Source organism: Hyperolius riggenbachi, chromosome 5, assembly GCF_040937935.1.
Source record: "Hyperolius riggenbachi isolate aHypRig1 chromosome 5, aHypRig1.pri, whole genome shotgun sequence".
NCBI classification, from domain to species: Eukaryota; Metazoa; Chordata; class Amphibia; order Anura; family Hyperoliidae; genus Hyperolius; species Hyperolius riggenbachi.
This window is the reverse complement of record NC_090650.1, coordinates 50,976,210-50,996,448: the sequence shown is the minus strand read 5'-3', so window position 1 is coordinate 50,996,448 and position 20,239 is coordinate 50,976,210. Positions and strand designations below refer to the sequence as shown.

Genomic DNA, 20,239 nt, shown 5'->3' with positions numbered 1-20,239 from the left:
TAAAAAAATACTTAACATATTTTCAAACTTTTAAAACCAGGTAGATAATTAAATATTATCTAGTCATTATTTTCTATGCAGGATATCCAGGTAAAGGACGTTGGCTATTATTTTACACAATTGCACAGTTGCCAAAAGCATAGATCTGTTCATCACAATGGCAAGGTTTCGATTACTAAAATCATAACCTCTTCTTTGACCACACCAATACTATAAGTAACAATTCCTGGTGTCCCTAAAGGTATCTAAGCAGCTTTATTTTATTTATTTATTTATTTTTGCAGTTTGTCTTGGTTTCTAACAGCTTTTGAAGTTGCCATCCTCCCTCTGCCCTTGTTTATCTAGAGGAAGGAGTGAAGGTATTCAAGTGTTACTTCTCTAAACTGTTTGAAGCACAGTGTGCTATCACCTACCACCCAACCGCCTCCACCCTGCTGGTGAAAGCTTTTGCTTGCTCATTGCTACTGCGAATCACAGGAGCCAATATGCTATTTCTTCAGATGTAGGGTAGTAAAAGCTTGTAACAAACATTTAAAGGGAACCTGAAGCGAGTAAAATTATTTAAAATAAACACATAACGCAGCTGCAAATTAATATTGCATACTAACCTCACCGTCGGTTCCTCTCAGAAGCTCACCATTTTCTTCCTACAGTAATCCCTTCCAGTTCTGACAATAGTTTGTCAGAACTGAAATATACCAGTTGCTGTCAGTTATTTATCAGCAGCTGTCAGTTACAACTGAATGTGCAAGGTAATGTCCATTTTTCCCTATGGCTCAAGTGGATGATAGTACAGTTTAACAGTGTGTTGACCAGGAAGCTGTAATGGGGTAATGGCCATTTTTAAAATGGAGGACAGAGAATTCCATTGATCACAGTGGACAGATGGGACGCAGTAGAGGAGAAGGAGATTGAGTAGTAGACTACACAGGAGGTAAGTATGACCTGTGTATGGTTATTTTGACTTTTTTATTTTCAATTCAGGTTCTCTTTAAATGTAAAAAAAAAAGCAGTAGATTGAAAGTTTTTTTTCATTAATGAGCCACATTGTTACCATGCATTTTTAATGTGTAGGTATTTCAGCAAACCTTCAAATGCCTAAAAAACTGTGGTCCTGGTTCCCTCCATCCTGCAGCCTTCAAATACTTTCGATACTCCAACACTAGGCAGAGGGGGGAAGGAGTTCTGGGTTCTCACTGCAGCTAGGGCCAGCTCTAGACTTTTTGCCCCTTGAAACAATACATTATGAGGATGCCCCCTCCCCGACGTGTGTGTGCAAAGCTGGACCGGAGAGGTGAGACACATGGGACTGTGCATTGCAGGCACTGGCACTACGCTTACCTCCCTCTGCTTCCTCCAAGACAGCATCTCCTCCCTGCTGGCCCACAGCATCCCAGCTCAGATCCCCAGGATGCCGGGTATGTGCTGCACCCGCTCTCAGCAGATTACAGATGGGATCACCAGCCACACGTGAAGTCCTGCCTCCTCTCTAATTACAGCGATGGCTCATGTGACCTGGCAGCACGTAAAAGGTCACATGAGGCACCGCTGTAGCCATGAATACAGAACGCTGGACAGGCAATTCCCTGGAGGATCCCATCGCTGGAATGCTGAGAGCAAGTGAGTGAAGTGGCACTGCGCAACTAGGGAGGGGGAGATAGGTAGGGCAAGGAGGGTGACATTTGGAGAGGGGAGCCACCTCTAGCCGCCCTCTAATTGTTGCCTCCTGAAGCACATGGCTCACATTGTTTCATGGAAGAACCGCCCCTAAGTGCGTCTGTTCTATGTCATGCAGAGCACACAGCCAGTGGCTTGCAGATGACATCTGCATGTTTCCCTACTTGGTGAGGTCTACCACAGAGTTGATCATGAAATGAAGGCAGAGATCTTTTGAAAAATGAAGTAACAGAATTTGATTATTTTAGTGTATAACAATTTTGCTGCTCTGAGTAAATATCATTGCTCTCATTTAAGGAGCTTAAAAAGACAAACAACATTTGTATCCTCGGCGTTAAAACAAGAAGGCAGCTTTGCAGAAAAAATTCCCATAGCATCGCTGAGTAAATTTCAGCCATGAAAGGCAGCTTTGCTTATGGCATATTTCTTTAGACTCTCTCAGTGCTGAGGTCCCCAGAGGGAATTTTGATGTAAGCAAACACTTAATGTAACCACTTTAATTATATTTTATAGCACCCATGGTACGCTTGGCTATTGATACCAAGTTATTGGCATTTAATAGTCAGCTTGTTATTGTTACAGAATACCCAGAAAGTTCATGGTGAGCCTTGCTGTTGTTATGTATGAGTTTAACCACAGATGCGCTACCTGCGCAGATCAGATGATTTTTACTATATTCCACCACTTATAATCAGACTGGGAAATATGATAATGTCTGTATATTTGATACTTGATTATGCAACACCTCCTGTCTAAGCCGGTTCAGAAAGTAGGGATGGTGTGAAATGATGATTTCTGATTCTGCTAAAATTCCGATTTCCTAAAATGCAAATACATCGGCATATCGATTATAATCCAATTTTTGATTCTGATTTCCAAAACTTCTGAATAGTTACTCTAATTGGCTAAATACTTTAGAATCAGAAGCATTGGACAGAGAATGCATGGCATTTGTTGTCTCCTACAGTGCACAACTAGTGTCTCCCTCACTTGAAATCTAACCTCATTCAAGCCTTCAAGATTTTCCTAGAGCTGCTCCTCTTCTCTGGAAATCCTTCCCTCATATTATTAGACATCCTTTAAGAAACTTAAGTAGACCCTAATAACTCTTTTCTTCAAGAGATTGCCTATTAGTGTTACTGTTTGAATTCAGATTCCCGTATTCAGCTTGAAAGGAGGGAAGCATTGGACTCATGTGAAATGCGACATAGAATGCTGCCTTGTGACTCTCTCGGAAAATAAAGATACTAAAGTGCTCTGGATGGCCTAATCGGGGTTTCTGAATAAGGAAACCCGGATTCAAACAGCAACACTATTGCCTACCCATCTTCCTCTCTGACTTAACCACACTAATTTCCCCTTCCTATGGTGTCTTACTTTTACCCATGTCTAGTATGGTAAGCTGGATTAGGAAGGGAAGTTCCCATTCCTATCATGTAGACAACTTATAAATAAGAATAATCATCATCATCGTTACCGCCACCATCATCATCATGCATGATCAGAAATTCCTTTAAAAAGCTGCATTAAGCAGAGAAGAAATTCATAAACAAAGTAAGAAACTACACTCACCTTTCCGAGAACAGTCAGCTGCTGGACCAGAAGATGAGCTCCTTCTGTCTTCCCAGCTCCACTTTCTCCAGAGATAACTATGCACTAGAAATGGAAGAACAAACATCAGGCTCATTTGTCTCTTTCCATGTGAAATTTAAAATAAACGAGTGATCTTTAGCTTTGGGCATCATCCTCTGAAATAATATAATAATAGTGAGGCGTAGGAGTGGGCGTAGAGATGATCAATTTCTCCAATTGGAAAACCAAATGAACATTTTAGCCAGATTTGCACAGCCAGACTTGTAAGGGTTAAGCTTGGTGTTGAGCACGCATACATTTTCTTGTGGTTAGCAAATAAACATTCTGATGATCATGTGATCACTATGTACGTTCACAATCAGCTGGTTATGATTACATCTCCTACAGAAGAAACAGAAAAGGCACATGACCATGAACAACCAGTCAAAGACCTCAAAACTATTTGCATCATCAAATCCATCACATGCACCCCTGTAATATGTCTACGATGAATGAAGGCAGCAGGAAATTTGGGTGCCAGGAAAAAGCAGATAGTAGAATATTGGTACATTTACCAATATTCTATCTTGCAATGGCTATTTTCAATAGTAAAATATTGGTAAATGTTACCAATATTTTGCTACAGCCAAACCTAACCCTACTCTAATACACAACCTTCCCCCCTCCAAGCCCTAACCCTAACCTCCCCCCTGGGGCCTAACCTTAAGCCCCCCCCCTAGCAAACCTCCTTCCTGATGACTAACCTTTAATGACTTTACCTTTCATTTTCACATTTACGTCAGCTTGTATCCTATTATAATAGACTTTAGTTAGAGTGACGCTGAAGCAAAAAAAAACAAAAAAAAAACCTATGATATTATGAATTGTATGTGTAGTATGGATAATTAATAGAACATTAGAAGCAAAGAAAAGAGTCTCATATTTTTATTTTCATGTTATATAGCTATTTTTTCTATAACATTGCCTCATTCTCTAAAAATTGCAGTTTAAATTAAAAGTTTAAGTGATCAAATAGAGCAGAGCGAATGACCCTTTTGAACTTCCTGGCAGTAAAACCTTAAAGAGGAACTCCAGCCTAAACAAACATACTGTCATTAAGTTACATTAGCTATGTTAATTAAAATAGATAGGTAATATATTCTCTTACCCACCGTTTTAAAAGAACAGGTAAATGTTTGTGATGTCATGGGGGAAGCCATCTTTTTGGTTGAAAGGAGGTGACAGGGAGCATGATGTCCTGATCACCTCTCCCAAGCTTTTAAAAAAAACAAATTTGCGCCAAAACAGCAGAACGAGAACAACAACATCAGAAATCCCATCATGCTTTGCACAGCATCAGGGGAAAAATGCCCTGGCAGATTTCTTCTGTGCAGCTAAAAATTAGGCTTTGGTAAGAAAAAAAAGTTCTGATGCTGATGAAACTGTTAAAGAAACAGCAAACCTTTTCAGTGCTGCTGAGTAGATTTTTAGTCTAGAGGTTCATTTTAAACAAGCAAGAAACAGTGAGAGACAGGTTGAGATAAATGTTTCAGAAAACAGCACTGTAGCCGACCCAAGTTGGGTCAGAGAGCTCAGAGAAGCTCTTTTGCATAGATAACTGACATTTCTTAAAGGGAAGGTTCAAGCAAAATAAAAAAATTAATTTCACTTACCTGGGGCTTCTACCAGCCCCATACAGCCATCCTGTGCCCTCGTTGTCACTCACTGCTGCTCCAGTCCCCCGCTTGCAGCTTGCCGACTTCGGAGGTCGGTGGGCTGCATTGCCTGCGTACATTTTTACGCATTCCCGCTAGTGCAGGAACATTAACACATACATTTTTACGCATTACTGGTTCAATGCATAAATTTTTACGCATTGAACCATTAATGCGTAAAAATGTATGTGTTAATTTTCCTGCACTAGCTGGAATGCGTAAAAATGTACGCAATGCGTCCTGCCGACCTCCGAGGTCGGCAAGCTGCCAGTGGGGGACTGGAGCAGCAGTGAGTGACTACGAGGGCACAGGATGGCTGCATGGGGCTGGTAGAAGCCCCAGGTAAGTGAAACTCATTTTTTTATTTTGCTTGGACATTCCCTTTAACTAGTGTTGGGCGAACAGTGTTCGCCACTGTTCGGGTTCTGCAGAACATCACCCTGTTCGGGTGATGTTCGAGTTCGGCCGAACACCTGACGGTGCTCGGCCAAACCGTTCGGCCATATGGCCGAACTAAGAGCGCATGGCCGAACGTTCCCCGAACGTTCGGCTAGCGCTGTGATTGGCCGAACGGGTCACGTGGTTCGGACCCGAACGCGCTCTGATTGGCCGAACGGTCACGTGGTTCGGGTAAATAAATACCCGAACCACGTCATATCTCCGCCATTTGTCTGTGGGTTTAGCTTTGGGTAGGCAGGCAGGGTAGTTCGCGCTCCAGCCACGCTAGCCAGGGTCCCCCCTGTCATTGTGTCACTGCTGGGAACAGTAGTACACCGCTTGCTCAGCCACACTATATAGCATTCTGTTTACTGCCACTCTGTGTACCTCGCTCAGCCACACTATATAGCATTCTGTTTACTGCCACTCTGTGTCTGCTGGGAATAGTAGTACACCGCTTGCTCAGCCACACTATATAGCATTCTGTTTACTGTTCTGTGTCTGCTGGGAATAGTGGTACACCGCTCGCTCAGCCACACTATATAGCATTCTGTTTACTGTTCTGTGTCTGCTGGGAATAGTGGTACACCGCTCGCTCAGCCACACTATATAGCATTCTGTTCACTGTTCTGTGTCTGCTGGGAATAGTGGTACACCGCTCGCTCAGCCACACTATATAGCATTCTGTTCACTGTTCTGTGTCTGCTGGGAATAGTGGTACACCGCTCGCTCAGCCACACTATATAGCATTCTGTTTACTGTTCTGTGTCTGCTGGGAATAGTGGTACACCGCTCGCTCAGCCACACTATATAGCATTCTGTTTACTGTTCTGTGTCTGCTGGGAATAGTGGTACACCGCTCGCTCAGCCACACTATATAGCATTCTGTTTACTGTTCTGTGTCTGCTGGGAACAGTAGTACACCGCTCGCTCAGCCAGAGTATATAGCATTGTGTTTACTGCCACTCTGTGTACACCGCTCAGCCAGACTATATACCATTGTTTACTGACACTCTGTGTACACCGCTCAGCCAGACTATATACCATTGTTTACTGACACTCTGTGTACACCGCTCAGCCAGACTATATGCCATTATTTACTGCCACTCTGATTCTGCTGGGAACAGTAGTACACCGCTCGCTCAGCCAGACTATATAGCATTGTGTTTACTGCCACTCTGTGTACACCGCTCAGCCAGACTATATACCATTGTTTACTGACACTCTGTGTACACCGCTCAGCCAGACTATATACCATTGTTTACTGAAACTCTGTGTACACCGCTCAGCCAGACTATATAGCATTGTGTTTACTTCCACTCTTTGTCTGCTGGGCCTGGGAACAGTAGTACACCGCTCACCCGCCTCTGTATAGCATTGTGCTCTGTGTCGCTGCTGGGAATAGTGGTACTGTATAGCATTTCTGTGCTGCCACTGTACTGCTGCCAGTCAGCGTGTACTGTAAGGATAAGTGAAATGAGGAAGAAATCCGGTGAAAGAGGAAGGGGCAAGGGAAGAGGTGTTTCCCCTGACGGTTCACGTACAGGCCACAGGGGAGCACCCACTCATGCAAGGCCTGGGTTGTTGTGTCTCACAAAGCGTGGCCTTCTCCTCCTGCGCCTCCTCCTGTTCCATCACGTCTGCTGCTGCTGGGTTAGCGTTGCCGGTCCTTGTTTATGGAACCTCTTATCTTTATTACATTTATGACTGCATGGCGGTACAAAGCATGCTATCCGCACGCTTCTTGCCCTCATGCAAGGCCGGGGTTGTTGTGTCTCACAAAGCGTGGCCTTCTCCTCCTGCGCCTCCTCCTGTTCCATCACGTGTGCTGCTGCTGGGTTAGCGTTACCGGTCCCTTTTCCTGGAACCTCTTATATGTATTACATTTATGACTGCATGCCGACAAAAAGCATGTTACCTGTGCAAAGAAAACAGACATTTCCCGCATTTAAAAGACAGTTTTCCCTTTGAAACTTTAAAATCGATTTTCTCAAAAACTATAAGCTCTTTTTGCTAATTTTTTTTTTCCTCTTGTACCCACTCCCAAGGTGCACATACCCTGTAAATTTGGGGTATGTAGCATGTAAGGAGGCTTTACAAACCACAAAAGTTCGGGTCCCCATTGACTTCCATTATGTTCGGAGTTCGGGTCGAACACCCGAACATCGCGGCCATGTTCGGCCTGTTCGGCCCGAACCCGAACATCTAGATGTTCGCCCAACACTACCTTTAACTCTCCCTATACTGGAAACAATATGAGACTCATATCTGTGCTACAATGTTCTATTTCTTAGCTGTACTACACATACAATTCATTATCTCATAAGTTCATTTTAACTTCAGACTCCCTTTAAGAAAAAAATGATGAGTGTTTATAGTTCATATTTATAGTAGCTCACTACTAAATTTCCAATTTAAAATAGATGAATATAAATGGACTCAGTTAAAGTATGAATCGTTTGGAGTCCGTGATCTTTCCTCAAGTCCAGTGTGGTTTGAGAAATGGTAGTGAAACCAGAAGCAATTCATTCATGCTTTAGTCGAAAATTTATTTTACGACAGTGACTCTTAATTGATGGATCGTTTGCTCTTCAGTTGCCAAATTTCGGTTGAGTAACCACAATGGAGAGGACAGCAAAGAAGCCTGGCATTCATCATAACTAATCACCACAATGGACAACAAGTGACCATTAATCTGCATATGAGAGGTAGAAGCCTCACTTTCTTCATTGTAATGTTTGTCCTGGTAATGGCAGCTTCTTAGGCATTGTCATGAAAAGGCTAGGAAGAAATGATGATAAAAAAAAAGTTCACTAACTTTAACCAAGCGGAATAACTTGCCCGTCTCAATGGGGCAAATTCTCTAAATAGTGATAAAACTGCCCTGAGCAGGTAGGGCAGTACTTACACCAGTTATGCAGTGCATATTGCTCAAGTAGCACAACCCGTGTAACAGAGGCATTAACATAGCAATGTACACATGACCCCTTTAACGTGGGTTACGCTAACTGCATAACCCATACTGCGTAACTTTGAATGGCAATTTTTCTGCTGTTTACTGAATATGCCTCATTAACTAATTATTCAAGCAGGTCTGTGTCTTTAGAGTGAACCAGAGACGAAGCACCCTCATGTATTTTACCATATATATCAGTGGGAACATTAGAGAAAACCCCTACCCTGCTCTCTGTTTGATTTTTAACTGTTCAGCTGGCTTCTAATCAGCCCTGATAAAACCCCCCACTGAAAATTCAGTCTGGCTTTGCTCAGGAATCTTTATAGCTAAGTCTGTGTTCTCTGGTGTCTTTTCAAGCCCAAGCCTTTCCCCTTGTGGCTCTGCTATAATGAGCAAAGCCAGACTGAATGCTCAGTCGGGGATTTTATCAGGACCGATAAGAAGCAAGCTGAACAGTTACAAATGAAACAGAGAGCAGGGTAGGTGTTTTCTCTAATGTTCCCACTGATATATATGGTAAAATACATGAGGGTGCTTCATCTCTGGTTCACTTTAAACCTAACCTGTTAGTCCATTTTTTTGGAAGACTGTGTTAATGGATTTCCTGGACCTGTGAGAAATCAGCCACAGGTCCCACAACATTATTATTATTAATAACTGCATTTATAAAACACCAACATATTGAGCAGCGCTGCACAATAAAAACATACTATGGTACAAAGGATGACAGGCGTAACAAGGTTATACTGTACAACATAGGACAAAATTATACAAGCAAAACAGAGTACAAGATGATACATGATCATGTGATTTGGGGCTGAATAGGTAGGTCCAGTAATTCAAGTGTGAGGCTGTCATAGTAAAGGAGCACAGTGATGGGGGCACCCAATCATTTAGACTACACTAAGGAAGGGAGGACCCTGTCAAATGCTTACAATCTAAGGGCTCGTTTCCGCTTGTGCGTGGCATGCGTCTTGCGAGACAAGATGCTGGCACAGCTATGACCTATCTCGCAGCCGTATCCCTCTAGCCGCGCTATGCACAGCTATGGGATCGGACAGTGACGCATGAATTTATGCTGCAGGGCCTCAGATTTTTCCCCAGCCACGAATTCGGATGCTCTTCATAGAGTTCTATAGGCTGCCAAATTCCATCCAAATTCGTGGCCAGGGAATCGGCCTGTTTTCGCACAAATGGAAACCTAGCCTTAGGAGAGAAGGAACACACTAGGTAGGGCTGTAGAATAAGTATTCAGCAGAGAGAGTTACTACGTGGTAGGGAGTGGGTAGGCCATCTTTAAGCAGTGGGTTTTGAAGGAGGTGGCGAGTCTGATGGGCGGTAAAACGGAGTTCCATAGGATGGAGGCGGTTCTTGAGATATTATTGGAGTGGAGAATGTGTGGGGCGGTGAGGCAAAGGTCGTTGGAGGACCAGAGGGTGTAGCTTGGTGTATACCTGTGAACAAGCTCAGAGATGTAGGTAGGGCAGATTTTGTGTGCCCTGAATCGGATAGAGAGCTAGTGCAGGGATTTACAGAAGGAGGATGTGGATGTAGAGCAGTGAGACGAATGGATGAGTCTGGAAGCCACATTCATAACTGATTCAAGGGGGTAAATGCGGTTTAAGGGGGGGCCAGACAGAAGAGAGCTGGGAGATGATGAGGGCATGGATGAGCAGCTTGGTAGTGTCCGAGGTCAAGAAGGGGCAGATCATTTAGATATTGACATCAGATGTGAATAAATGTCTTATAGCATTAGGAGACAGTGGTGGTGGTTCATGTAAGGAATTCTGTGTCTGCTGGAGAATGCAATTATTTGCTGTATTCGCTAGCGGCAAACTTTTTAACCATAATGCTGAGCATGATCTTTTCGCCAAGGTCAGCTGGGCTGGGATGGCCTATCAGGATTGAGGTTGCATGCAGATAAGCGGCCTTATGCCTATGGGCACACACGGTAGCATTAGGGTTTGTGTGCAAACGTGTCTGCATTGAGAATCTGGCAATTCGGCCCAACATTATTAGTAGACGATTTCAGATTTTGATGTATGTCAAGTGTGGCTCACATTGCATTATATGTGGCTATCAATGATGTAAGTCTTTTTAACCAACAAGAACTTTTTTTGATATACAGCAATATATACTTATAGACATTTCTTTTTCAAAATGCTGCGCTCACATGTGTATCCAGTCTTCTTATAATGAATCACTCAGAAATAAAGAGAAGGGGACAAAACATAGTGTGATACTGCTTCAATCAGTTGCCGTTTTACACCACCCAGTGCTGCAACCTTTATCCCATACACATTCACCACGACTCATAGGGTCATACAGGTCCTCACCATGTGAAATGACTGCCAAATTACAGACAGCAAACCAACACCATATGCACTCTCCCAAAGTGTGCGGGTATCCACCAGGTCATGCGTGGCCTCTCACCTCACTTTCTGCCGTCCAAATTATAAGACAGCATCAGCGCTTAGTCACTCAGATGGAATGTTCCCAGCCGTTTTTCAAACGATATTATTCTCTAGAGCAGATTCCTCATGCCAGCCTATCAACTAAAGGACTTAACATAGTGTAAAACCATTCACGTTTATTAAGAATATAAAAGTAGTGCACTCACATGTTTGAAGTAAAAACAAGCATGTATCAAACAGAGCTCTTTCTCGCCAGCCTCGTACGCCTGTAGCTCCGCCCTACGCGTTTCGTGCATGCACACTCATCAGGGTTGTTTTTACTTCTAACATGTGAGTGCACTACTTTTATATTCTTAATAAACGTGAATGGTTTTACACTATGTTAAGTCCTTTAGTTGATAGGCTGGCATGAGGAATCTGCTCTAGAGAATAATATCGTTTGAAAAACGGCTGGGAACATTCCATCTGAGTGACTAAGCGCTGATGCTGTCTTATAATTTGGCAGAAAGTGAGGTGAGAGGCCACGCATGACCTGGTGGATACCCGCACACTTTGGGAGAGTGCATATGGTGTTGGTTTGCTGTCTGTAATTTGGCAGTCATTTCACATGGTGAGGACCTGTATGCAGGGGCGGCGCCAGGGGGCTGCAAGGGGGTGCTCGAGCACCCCCTAGAATTGTCCAAGCACCCCCAAAGCACCCCCTGGAGTGAACTGACTTCAGGCGTCTAAAAGACGCCAAGTCAGTTCACACAGCGGCAGCACGGAGCAGCAGGCAGGGCTACGGTAAGATGGCCGCCCGGAGCCCTGTTCTGCAGACTTCGAGTCTGCAGTGCATGGCTTCGGGCGGCCATTTTCCCGTAGCCCTGCTCTCTGCATGCAGGCAGGAAGTCTCGTCGTGACGTCGGGAAGGAAGAGGATCGTGGGCGCGCGGGCGCTGCGCGCCACAATGAGGTCGGGACTCGGGACAGGAGGTCGGGAAAGAAGGTCTTCTGGCTGTAGGTGAGTAAATGGGTTTTTCTTTTCTTTTTCAGGTGATGCTGCGGATTGTGCATATTGGGGTCATATCTGCTACGGATTGTGCATATTGGGGTCATATCTGCTACGGATTGTGCATATTGGGGTCATATCTGCTACGGATTGTGCATATTGGGGTCATATCTGCTACGGATTGTGCATATTGGGGTCATATCTGCTACGGATTGTGCATATTGGGGTCATATCTGCTACGGATTGTGCATATTGGGGTCATTTCTGCTACCGATTGTGCATATTGGGGTCATTTCTGCTACGGATTGTGCATATTGGGGTCATTTCTGCTACGGATTGTGCATATTGGGGTCATTTCTGCTACCGATTGTGCATATTGGGGTCATATCTGCTACGGATTGTGCATATTGGAGTCATATCTGCTACCGATTGTGCATATTGGGGTCATATCTGCTACCGATTGTGCATATTGGGGTCATATCTGCTACCGATTGTGCATATTGGGGTCATATCTGCTACCGATTGTGCATATTGGGGTCATATCTGCTACCGATTGTGCATATTGGGGTCATATCTGCTACCGATTGTGCATATTGGGGTCATATCTGCTACCGATTGTGCATATTGGGGCCATATCTGATAACGATTGTGCATATTGGGGCCATATCTGATAACGATTGTGCATATTGGGACCATATCTGCCACCGATTGTGCATATTGGGACCATATCTGCCACCGATTGTGCATATTGGGACCATATCTGCCACCGATTGTGCATATTGGGACCATATCTGCCACCGATTGTGCATATTGGGACCATATCTGCCACCGATTGTGCATATTGGGACCATATCTGCTACCGATTGTGCATATTGGGACCATATCTGCTACCGATTGTGCATATTGGGACCATATCTGCTACCGATTGTGCATATTGGGACCATATCTGCTACCGATTGTGCATATTGGGACCATATCTGCTACCGATTGTGCATATTGGGACCATATCTGCTACCGATTGTGCATATTGGGACCATATCTGCTACCGATTGTGCATATTGGGACCATATCTGCTACCGATTGTGCATATTGGGGCCATATCTGCTACCGATTGTGCATATTGGGGTCATATCTGCTACCGATTGTGCATATTGGGGTCATATCTGCTACCGATTGTGCATATTGGGGTCATATCTGCTACCGATTGTGCATACTGGAGCCATATCTGATAACGATTGTGCATATTGGGGTCATTGGACGTGTTTTTTGTTAAAATCTGCTCACATTACGTGTATTTTCTTGAGAAAACCTGCACAATTATGTGAATTTTCTGGGAAAAGGGTCACCAAAACTTGGGCCCTCTGTCTTTGCGTTGCACTTTTAAAGGGAACCCGAAGTGAGAATAATATTGAGGCTGCCATATTTATCTCCCTTTAAGCAATACCAGTTGCCTGGCTGCCGTGCTGGTCCTCTGCCTCTTATTCTTTCAACCATAGACCCTGAACAAGCATGCAGCAGGTCAGGGGTTTCTGACAATATTGTCAGAACTGACAAGATTAGCTGCATGGCTTGTTTCTGGTGTAATTCAGTTCACTACTACAGCCAAATAGATCAGCAGGGCTGCCAGGCAACTAGTATTGTTTAAAAGGAAATAAATATGGCAGCCACCATATCACTCTCACCCTGGGTTCACTTTAAATTACAGTTAGCCCCGCCCTCATCCGGTCATGACCACGCCCAGGTTGTAGCCACACCCATTTTTTGCCGCGGCGCGCGCTTCAAGCGCCGCAGGTCGTCAGCTCCCCCGGAAATTGGTCCAGCACCTGCATAGCACCCCCTAAAAAAATTTCCTGGAGCCGCCACTGCCTGTATGACCCTATGAGTCGTGGTGAATGTGTATGGGATAAAGGTTGCAGCACTGGGTGGTGTAAAAAGGCAACTGATTGAAGCAGTATCACACTATGTTTTGTCCCCTTCTCTTTATTTCTGAGTGATTCATTATAAGAAGACTGGATACACATGTGAGCGCAGCATTTTGAAAAAGAAATCCGATTACATCATATGCTTGGTGACCGATGCAGCGATCCATGGACACATAAGTAGCATTTGGACTTTGGTTTATGGACTCTATATATGTGTATATTTGTCGATATTAGGTTGTATGTTAAACAGTGAGCGCACATTACAAGGTTTTCATTCTTTCATATACTTATAGACACATTGTACAGATTACGCCACACCCACCTTTGTTACACCCATCCACTATAACCAGTGTGAATTAGGTGAGCTCTAGAAAATGTAAATTGCATACATATCAGAATGAAGTTACGCTTTTTCTCAGTCCCTTAGGGACTTATATCCAGGCATAATATGTACACCCAGTTATACGGGGTATTTCAGTGTCATCACAGATATTTTTGAAACGTCAGTCTATGTGTAAAGCATGTTTGTGAATAGGTTTCCTACAGCACCTGTTTTATGAGAAGAAGGAAAGCATTGCACTTTTTTCCTTGCTCTGCACACTGTTACCCATCATCCAGAGCCACACAAAAACCTTGGGAGAATATTTATAGTGTACAAAGTGTGAGGGTAAAACATTAATAACCAGGCTGTTTTACTTTGCTGCCTGAAACAGTTATTTTTAGGGCATGGAAGTGACAGCTTCTCTCTTGTTGGAAATATAGTTAACATCACTGAAAAGCAAATTACAGCTATAAAATATTTCCTGACAGAATTCAACTTCTGAGTGCATGGGAGAGATAGAAAAAGGCCAAACGTTCATGTATTTGCACTCAGGGACACTTAATAGTCTGCCACTGAGCAGAGACAACAAAACATTTAATTTATTTTGTAAATGTTTAACTGGATCCGGACCAAGGCAGTTGAAATCTATGTCCTGCTTGTGGCTGTGCGGATTCTTGCCACTCACGCCGATCTCGCCCTGCCGTCAATATGATGGCAGAGCTGTGTGAGACGGTCAGAAGCCGATTTCATTGGCTCCTGACCCTGTCATCACTGTAAGCCAATCCCATTGACTTACATTGATTGACAGCATCAGTAGCCAATGAAAGTGGCTCCTGACCTGCTTGTACAGCTCTGCCATCATAAGGACGGCAGAGAGAGGGATCTGCGGAGGCGACAGAGCGGTGTGACCGCGTGGAGCGGCAGATTATTGCGGCGATTCGTCGGTAGGTGCCTTTTTACTGTTCCAGCAGTCTCTGGTCCCCTTAAAGAGAACCAGAGATGAAGCACCCTCTTGTATTTTACCTTATAAATCAGTGGGAACATGACAGTAAACACCTAGGGCTCGATTCACAAAGCGGTGCTAGCCCAGTTAGAGACTTTAGGCATAATAACCATTGCACCACGCTGGTGAAAAGCCAGTTTAGGTGTGATAAGTTTAGGCATGATAAGTTTAGGTGTGATAAGTTTAGGCATGATAAGTTTAGATAAGTTTAGATCGCTTGCAAAGTCCCGCACGCAAAGCAGCGCCATTAAACTTTATACGAAGTGCACCAGACTTTGCTAGCGTAAAACTTTTGATCAGCTGTGCACTGCGGTGCTAACACAGTTGGCGCTTAAACTTATCATGCCTAAACTTATCACACCTAATCTTATCATGCCTAAACTTATCACACCTAAACTTATCACACCTAAATTTATCATGCCTAAACTGAGTTTAGGCGTGATAAAGGGCTTTTTACCAGCGTGCTAACTGTTAGCACCGCTTTGTTAATCAGGCCCCTAATCTGCTCTTTGTTTCATTGTTCTCTGTTTAATCTGACTGTTATCACCTCTGATAAGAAACCCCGACTGAGCATTCAGTCTAGCTTTGCTACTGAAAATGTATAGCTGAGTCTGTCCTCTCTGGTGTCTTTTCAAGCCCAAGCCTGCCCCCTTGTGGCTCTGCTATAATGACTTAGCTATAATTATTCCCTGCAAAGCCATACTGAATGCTCAGTCCAGGATTCTTATCACAGCTGATAACAGACACTTTTAGCAGTGAGGATGAAACAGAGAGCATGGTAAGTGTTTTCTCTAATGTTCTTACTGATATATATGGTAAAATACACAAGGGTGCTTCGTCTCTGGTTCCCTTTAAGGGGGCAGAGACTGCTGGTAGGGAAGTAGTTAAATATAAAATAAAACCATGCAATAGCTAAAAAGATATCTTTAAGACAGTTCTAATAGGAGAGGGACCCTTTGCTACAAACACTCCCACACTTTCTTGAGAAAAAGGAATAATCAGAATGCATCCTCAGTATCTGTATCTTCCTGCCTGCGGGCTGAGCCTTAATCTCAGCGCAATTATCATAATTCTTGGTGCTGAATTGATAGAGATTAGAGACAGGATTAGCTGAGTCACTGAGGGCACATGCTGAGTCATCAGTCAAACAAAAAGAGAGTCTTGCAGAATGCTCCAATATTTCATTCATGTGCAAATATGCAGATCACCGATGATTATGACTCATTCTGATGCCTAAATGATGTAATAATAGAAAAATATGACAACTGGCATGTATGCTCAGTACCAGGGGCGTTACTAGCCCCAAAGATCAGCGGCAAATGCCCCAGATCTATTCTGGGGTACCCCAAATGTCCCCCAGGCATAGTCAGAGCTGTGGGGTCTCTATGAGGACATGCTGGGAGCTGTGATGCCTCAATGGCAGGCATGCTGTGAGCTGTGATGCCTCAATGGCAGACATGCTGTGAGCTGTGATGCATCAATGGGGGGTATACTGGGTGCTGTGGTGCCTCTTTGGAGGCATGTTGGGTTCTGTGGTGCCATGCTGGGTGCTGTGGTGCCTTTATAGGAGTATGTAGAGAGCTGTGGTTAATCTATGGGTGCATGCTGGGAGTTGTGGTGCCTCAATGGGAGGCCCATAGGAGCAGGGGAGGGGTCCACTAGAAGGCCAGGGAATGGTATGGAGGGGACTGCCAGACAACCTGGCAGCAGGCCAGCCCACCCAGCAGAAAGCGAGACGAGCCAGCACAGAAGCCAGGTAACTTTGCCTAGCTATGTTTAAGTGGCACTGCTTATCTATGTGATATGCTGCATTTATTTATTGTATTAATGGAGAGGGGGGGGGGGGGGTCATCCAATATCATTTTGCTGGGAGGGCCTAATTAGACCACTGTTAAGTTCATGTAAATTTGACTCCACCCATGACCACACCCACATTCTGGTGCATGGCTCCACCCAGTTTTAGGCTGGAATGCCCAAAAGTGCCCCGGATCTCATAGGATCACGTTTCCTGCTCAGAACAGGAAACGTGACACAGCAATGAGAGTATTAATGGATATGGGGCAGCACTCACCTTCTCCCCCAAATTGCGCTCTGCCCCAGGGTCCTGCAAATCGCTTTTTTGGCGTTAGGATGCAAGGGGGGGGGGGGCTGCACATCACACTGCAACACTATCCTCAGGTATAAAACCGGCCTTAAAGGGAACCCGAGGTGAGCGGTATATGGAGGCTGCTATATTTATCTCTTTTTAATTAATGCAAGTTTCTTGCCTACCCATTGATCCTGTGTTTCGAATACTTTTCACCATACACCCTGAACAAGCATGTACGGTTGTGTTCAAAATTATTCAACCCCCAATGCTGTAAAGGGTTTTAGGGAATTTAGTGTACATTTGTAATTGTGTTCAGAATGATATCTTGCAAGGACTTTTTAAAGAACCAAATGCAACTAAAATGACATCAATTGTTTTTGTAATACAGTATTAAATGTTTTTTTTTTTTTTTGTGTGTGTGATTTTTTCATTGAAACAATTATTCACCCCCTTAAAGACTACCACTCTTAAGAACAGAGGTTCATTCAAGTGTTTTCGATCAGGTATTGAAAACACCTGTGGATGTTATCGAGCAGCAATCAAGCATAATAAGCACCAACTAGGCAGATTTAAAATGACTGTGATACTCAGCTCCTTCTAGACATTTACTAGTGTGTTTACAAACATGGTGAAGTCAAGAGAATGGTCCAGGAAGACAAGAAAAGAGGTGATTTCTCTTCACATGAAGGGCAATGGCTATAAGAAGATTGCAAAGATGTTAAAACATACCAAGAGACACCATAGGAAGCATAATTCGCAAATTCAAGGCAAAGGGCACTGTTGAAACGCTACCTGGTCGTGGCAGAAAGAAGATGCTGACTTCGACTGCTGTGTGCTACCTGGAGCGCAAAGTGGAGAAAAGTCCCCATGTGACTGCTGAGGAACTGAAAAAAGATTTGTCAGATGCGGGTACTGAAGTTTCAATAAGGCGCACACTGCGTAATGAAGGCCTCCATGCCAGAACGCCAGGCGCACCCCCTTGCTGTCTCCAAAGAATAAGAAGAGTCGACTGCAGCATGCCAAAAGTCTTGTGGACAATCCACAAACGTTTTGGGATAGTGCTCTGTGGACTGATGAATCAAAATTAGAACTGTTTGGGCCCATGGATCAACGCTATGTTTGGAGGAGGAAGAACAAGGCCTATGAAGAAAAGAACACCTTGCCTACTGTGAAGCATGGCAGGAGGTCAATCATGCTTTGGGGTTGTTTTGCTTGTGCAGGACAGGTACAGGGAAGCTTCAGCGTGTGCAAGGTACCATGAATTCTCTTCAGTACCAGGAGATATTGGATTAAAATGTGATGCATAACTCGAAAAGGATGTTGTACTAAGTACTAAGAATGAATGTCACTTAGGGGTTAAATAAAACTGATAATGATGTGAGCACAGAAAAGACATTTGTGGTTATTTCATTATAAATGTTATGTTATATTTGTCTGACTTACAAGTGCCTCTTTGATTTAATTGTAAACAAGATGACTAAAATTATCAAAATCAATGTCAAACTGGCCAAAACACTCAATTTCAGTGGGGGTTGAATAATTTTGAACACAACTGTAGTAGATCAGATGCTGCATGCTTGTGTCAGGGTTGTAACTTAGACACTACTGATGCCAGAAGATCAACAAGACTGAGGGCATCATATATTGTTTAAAAGGAAATATGGCAGCCTCTATATCACTCTCACCTCAGGTTCCATTTAAACACTTTTTCCACCACTACAGTATACAGTATCTACGTCCTCTGTGACTTCATCTAAGCCACGAGGACGTAGATATACGTTTTGTAGCTGAAGCAGTGCTGTGCACGATTGGGCTTGCTCCTGTGCAAATCTCCAGCACTATCTGCTGCAGCACTAATTAGTGAAAGGAAATATATGTTCCCAAAGCCAATAAGATTGATTTTTACTATTACAAATAATATTTTTACTTTCTCAGTTCATAGTGAAAAATACACACTGTAGCATTATTTCAGAATCAAATATCCTCGCCACAAATTGTGTGGCGTAATGTAAGTTTTGTGATAAACAGTAGAAATAGATTAGCCAAACAAAATCTGTGTTTTTATCTACTACAATAGCACTTTTTATTTTTAAATTGGGATTGGTAAAACTGAAAAATAATGTGTTTTTTCTATTTTCCCACTTTTCCCTATTAAAATGCATAGAAAACAAAATTATTCGAGGGAAAAATGCCATACAATGAAAGCCTAGTTAGTCTTGAAAAAAAAAAAAATATTTAATTTAGGCGTCATGAGTAGAGGTAACATTATTGCTGATTAAATAGGGACATAGCTAAAATGTCAAAGCTGCTCTGGTCCATACGGGGGAAACAAAGTGTGGATGCAAAGTGGTTAAAGGACTGAAAATCATTACACCAGTACGACAGCACAGAATGCAAACCTCATTTAACAGAAGAAGTCCTTTTCTTAAGAATTCGTTTTGTTATGTTTTGCTGCATGAACAGCCCATACGACTCAGAGGTAAGTGACAGCCGGAAGGTAACAATTTGAATCACAATAGAATAAGACAGCTGAGTGGTTCTAATGAAAGACACTATTCAGATAACTGAGACCCGTGAATGGATGATTCTGATATCTGCAGAAACGCGTCATTTGCCGTCCATCCGAAGTACTGGTTGTCTGGAATCTGCTGTGACGGAAATGTGTAGCTGATAAACACTTACCTGATCTGAATTGTAAGTGACCATGGACTGATAAGCTATGTCAGCTACAGCGAAGATGTGTGGCGGGTTGGCTGTCCTCTTTGCTCCAATGTATGTTTGTCCATGCTGCAGGAAGACAGACGGCATTATCGAGTGTTGGCATCAATCACAAGACTGCATATTGCAGCACAGCGTTATAGTAGTAGTCCCTGCAAAAACTAAAAATATTGGGTGTCTTGGAAGCAGTGGTGTACCTAGAGATCATCGGGCCCCATAGCAAAACTTTCATGGGGCTCTCAGATGTAAGCACTTCATTGAGACCAATACAGTTCCTGTTTTCTGAAGCTCTTAAACAGCCAAGAAACAGTGAGAGACAGCTTGAGATAAGGTTTTAATACAGGAAAGTTCAAAGGGTCATTATTTCTGTTTTGTTTTATAGCTTAAAAGACAGAGTGTGGTTTTCAAACTGCCAGTGTGACAGAA

General features: G+C 43.4%; 1 protein-coding gene across 4 annotated transcripts in view; it reads right to left on the bottom strand.

Annotated features, from left to right (window-relative positions):
* The window catches only part of MYO3A (myosin IIIA), a 233,885-nt gene that overhangs the window by 126,431 nt on the left and 87,215 nt on the right, over positions 1–20,239 (bottom strand). For all 4 annotated transcript variants that reach the window (XM_068235654.1, XM_068235657.1, XM_068235656.1 and 1 more), the window contains exons 12-13: positions 19,778–19,882; positions 3,250–3,333 (exon numbers count right to left, since the gene is read on the bottom strand). In XM_068235654.1, coding sequence (XP_068091755.1) covers positions 3,250–3,333; positions 19,778–19,882 — 189 coding nt within the window. The remainder of the gene's footprint in view (positions 1–3,249; positions 3,334–19,777; positions 19,883–20,239) is intronic.